General features: G+C 35.3%; 1 protein-coding gene across 1 annotated transcript; it reads right to left on the reverse strand.

Annotated features, from left to right (window-relative positions):
- LOC109832339 lies at positions 810-2373 on the reverse strand. Its single transcript, XM_020399743.1, has 3 exons — positions 1869-2373; positions 1250-1377; positions 810-1156 (listed from the first exon to the last, which is right to left on the reverse strand). Exons 1-3 carry the CDS (start codon positions 2027-2029, stop codon positions 1068-1070), a joined length of 378 nt encoding a protein of 125 aa, XP_020255332.1. The 5' UTR covers positions 2030-2373; the 3' UTR covers positions 810-1067.

Consider the following 3913-nt stretch of genomic DNA (forward strand, 5'->3'; position numbering starts at 1 on the left):
GCCCATACCTTTCAAAGGCTTTTTGGGACTAAAACTCAAACGCCTCTTTTTAACTTTTTTTCATCAAGGGTAAGGGGATCAGCAGCCCATTGCACACTGTAGTTGGGCTGAGCTTAACCAAAATACACTACTATCGAGTCATTTCATTTGGTACCTTACGACTCTTATCAACTAAGATTTGAGGTTTTATAAAGCCAGGTTCAACTGGGATGATTTTCTGTTAGGTGTAAATTAAGTAAAGACTTTCCTTCGATAGACTAAGGGCTTGTTTGGATTGAGGGGAAGGAGGGTGAAGGGAAGTTAGGGGAACCATTCACATCCATTCACCTTGTTTGGGAACACTTAGGAGGTGAAGGGAACCATTCACATCCATTCACCTTGTTTGGGAACACTTAGGAGGTGAAGTTAATTCACCCTAGTTCCCCTTGGTTCACCCCTAATAGTATAAAAATTGTTACCCCCCAAATTGGGGTGTAACCAAAGGGAAGGGAATTCCCTTCCCTTCCCTTCCCTTCCCTCAGTTTCCCTTAACTTCCCTTCACCCCCTACAAATCCAAACAGACCCTAAGTTTAACACAAACCCAATCTAGTAATTTAAGCTTTTCAGCTAATTTAATTCCTACCCTCTTTTAGGCCCGCTATGTACCCCCCTTTGGACCTCTGATTTCTCCCCCCTCTTCTTTTTTCAACTTGAATATTACATGCAAGATGCGAGCCCCTATGCAGGTTTGTGCTTCTTATTTTAATTACGATGAGTTAAAATATATTACATGTTTCCCTGATAAGAATTTAATGAAACAAAAAATGAATCTACAAAAACGGTTAGCCCTTTGATATGAACATGTACATACTAATTTCGCAATATTACATCCCACCGGTCACACTGTAAATAGTCTACTGTCTGCCACACAAGTCCATTACTCAAACATCGCATCGTTAAAAAAAAACAAGGAAAATAAAAACGGAAAAAAAAAATGGTGAAACCACCCTCTCGAAAGAGGAATTGTTTCCCCAAAAAATAATAATAATAATAATAATAATAATAACTCTAGCGTCCTCTCTTATATCTAGTTACATGTTGCATCTTTGCATTGGTTCCGGCCGGTCTCCTGACTCTCCTTCTCCTTCACCTCACTTCCTTGAGCCTTGCCATAGTCTTTTTTTCAAATAGCAACCAACATCAAATATGCAAATTAAAAATACTGAAAATTTTATTAAATATATATGCTGAAACGAGTAATTGATTTACCAGGACCACTTTGATCGACCTCCTCCTCATCGTTCTTGAATTTCTGAGCGCCGGGGTAAATCCCCCCAAATCCTTCTTCGTCGGAGCGAGTAGCATATCCCTCTCCGAATGAGGAAGACATGGCATCTCTAGGAAGAAAAATAATTCAAACCCTTAATAATTCATCAAGATAGACACTTAAGAAGATCAACTATTATTTTTCACTAAATATTAATTGAAGGCCTCATTTTTGAGATGTACTTGGTGCATGCCTAATTGACGCAATACCTTTAGAAACTACGTACAGCTCGAGAAATTTGTCATGAAATTGCTGGTGCAAGTGAACACTAAAACACCACTGGCTAGTCTCCCAGCTTCATATTTGATATGTTTATTAGGATCATGTTTACAATATGGGACCAATACCATGCGTTGATATCCACCTTAGACGTCAATTTAGTATAATTTCATAAAGAAAAAAAAAATAACCTGCAGATTGTAGTAAACAGGTCCTGCTAAAAATTGCCAATTTGTTAGTTCAGCCCTCAAACACCATAGCCAATAAATAGTATTACGGTGTTCTAAAGTGATCATCTAATTGTGGAATAAATCTCTTAAAATTTTAGGGAAGAAGAACTACTCGGTGTTGTAAGCAGGTGCTTCCTGCTGCTTGTCCATGCCGCTGCTGTTGCTGTAGAACCTGGGCCCACTGCTCCTAGTCGGTCCCACCACCGGTGATCGCTGGAGAACACCCGCCAAATTAGTCGGCTTCACAAAAGTAGAATTAGCACGAAGAAACATATTATCGCTACCAATCTCTTTTCAGCTGTCTCAGGCTTTACTCTCTCTTTTATAGATAGCGAAGAAGAAGAAGAAGAACGATATAAAGACAAAAACGTTATTTTATTGGACCGGTGCTGGGTTGTTATTGGACCAAATATTGTGACGTGTCAGCAGTCAAACGAGCCTGCTACGTGTAGAGCGATCCGAGCGTGTAAGCGTTGCTGGTGGCTTTAGAATGACTGACATCGACTCGTGTCACGAATAGAAGAGGAGGTGGATGGCACGAACTGGAACTCTCCAAAGTGAAAGTGAAACCCATCGTTTTCTTTGGCCTTGCGTTGAGGCGGTGGTTCACTAATTACTAATTAGATAGATAAATGTGTTTTTTTATTACAATATAATAAATAAATAAGTTGAATCAATTAAAATATCTTATTGATAGTTTTAAAATATTTATCGTCACATGCGTGTAAGCATTGATAAATAAGTTGTTTTTTATTATATTGTAAAAAAATAACAATGTTTTTATCAGTAATGCTTCAACCAACAAGTAAAATTACAATATTTATCAGTCATAAAAGGAGAATTTCACAAATAAGCCAACGTGTTCATATCTCAAAATCAACAACCATAAAGTAATTTTCAACCCCCCTGTGTGAGAAAAAACCTACAACCAAAAAGTAATTTTTCTCAAAATCAACTTTTTAAAGAACACAAAAACCAACATGTTCAGATCTGTTTAAACAATTTCCGCACAAAACCAACTTCTTTAAGAACAAGCATAAACTAATTTTTCTGGAAATCCAAAATTCAACTCCGCGCAGATAAATTTTTTTTACCAGATTTTAAATTTGGCATAAACTACTTCTTATCAAACATTAACCCTAATCTCAGATCTGAATAGACAATTTTTACCCTAATCTCAGATCTGAATAGGGACCGAAGAAAAAATTAAACTAATAATCCGAATAGGGCACCAATTTGTAAGGACCATGAATTTTGATACTAGTTGAAATAATTTTTCTAGTATTTTAAAATATTTAATTATGATTTTTAAAAGAGTATTTATATTTTTCTCGATTTTCTAAAATTTTCTATGATTTAAAAACCAAGTTTTATATTTATTTAAATGGTTTTCAAATTTTATAAATTAGTTTAATGCAGTAAAAAATTATGGAATTAATCTGTTGTGTTATCGGTATTATTACATGTCATTTCGTATAATATGTTGTATTATTTTTATTGTTACGTATATTTTCGTATAATACGTTGTATTATTAATTACGTATTATTTGTATAATTTGTTGTATTATTTTTATTGTTACATATTATCTGTCATATTAGCATAACTAGTATGTTTTACTGTGTATATAATTATTCCATAGTTATTGGATTTTAAATGTAAGTAAATATATTTTATTTATTAATTATTTCTGTTTAATTATACAATATGGGTATTTTTCGACTATTTTGTATCAACTATTTTATTAGCATAACATGTACGTTTTTATTTGTAGATAATTATTCTGTAATTGGTTTAATTTTTTTAATACCCGTAACTATTTATTTAATTATTTTCGTTTAAATACCTAAACCCAGTTGAAAATAATCCAGCGGTTACTCCCTGTCAAACCCCCCAACAACCACCCCCCTCATCACGTTTTCTCCCTCCTCTTTTTTTTCTAAGAAAACGGCTCCACGCACATCCTCTTTCAATATTTTTTTTATTCAAAATTTTTCTATAAAAACTCAGCCTCACCCCTCCTCTCGTACACAGCTCTCTCTCTCTCTCTTTCTCTTTCTTTCTCTCTCTCTCTCTCTCTCTCTCTCTCTCTCTCTCTCTCTCGCTCTCTCTCTCTCTCTCTCTCGAGCTCGAGCTCGAGCTCCGCCCGCGCGCCCGCG

The sequence above is a fragment of the Asparagus officinalis genome, chromosome 3, assembly GCF_001876935.1.
Source record: "Asparagus officinalis chromosome 3, Aspof.V1, whole genome shotgun sequence".
NCBI lineage: Eukaryota > Viridiplantae > Streptophyta > Magnoliopsida > Asparagales > Asparagaceae > Asparagus > Asparagus officinalis.

Coding starts and splice junctions, on each gene's coding strand:
- LOC109832339 (XM_020399743.1), bottom strand. CDS start 2,029: ATGTTTCTTCGTGCTAATTCTACTTTTGTGAAGCCGACTAATTTGGCG. Junction 1,378..1,868: donor GCACCTGCTTACAACACCGA/GTAGTTCTTCTT, acceptor TTTTCTTCCTAG/AGATGCCATGTCTTCCTCAT. Junction 1,157..1,249: donor GGTCGATCAAAGTGGTCCTG/GTAAATCAATTA, acceptor TTTGAAAAAAAG/ACTATGGCAAGGCTCAAGGA.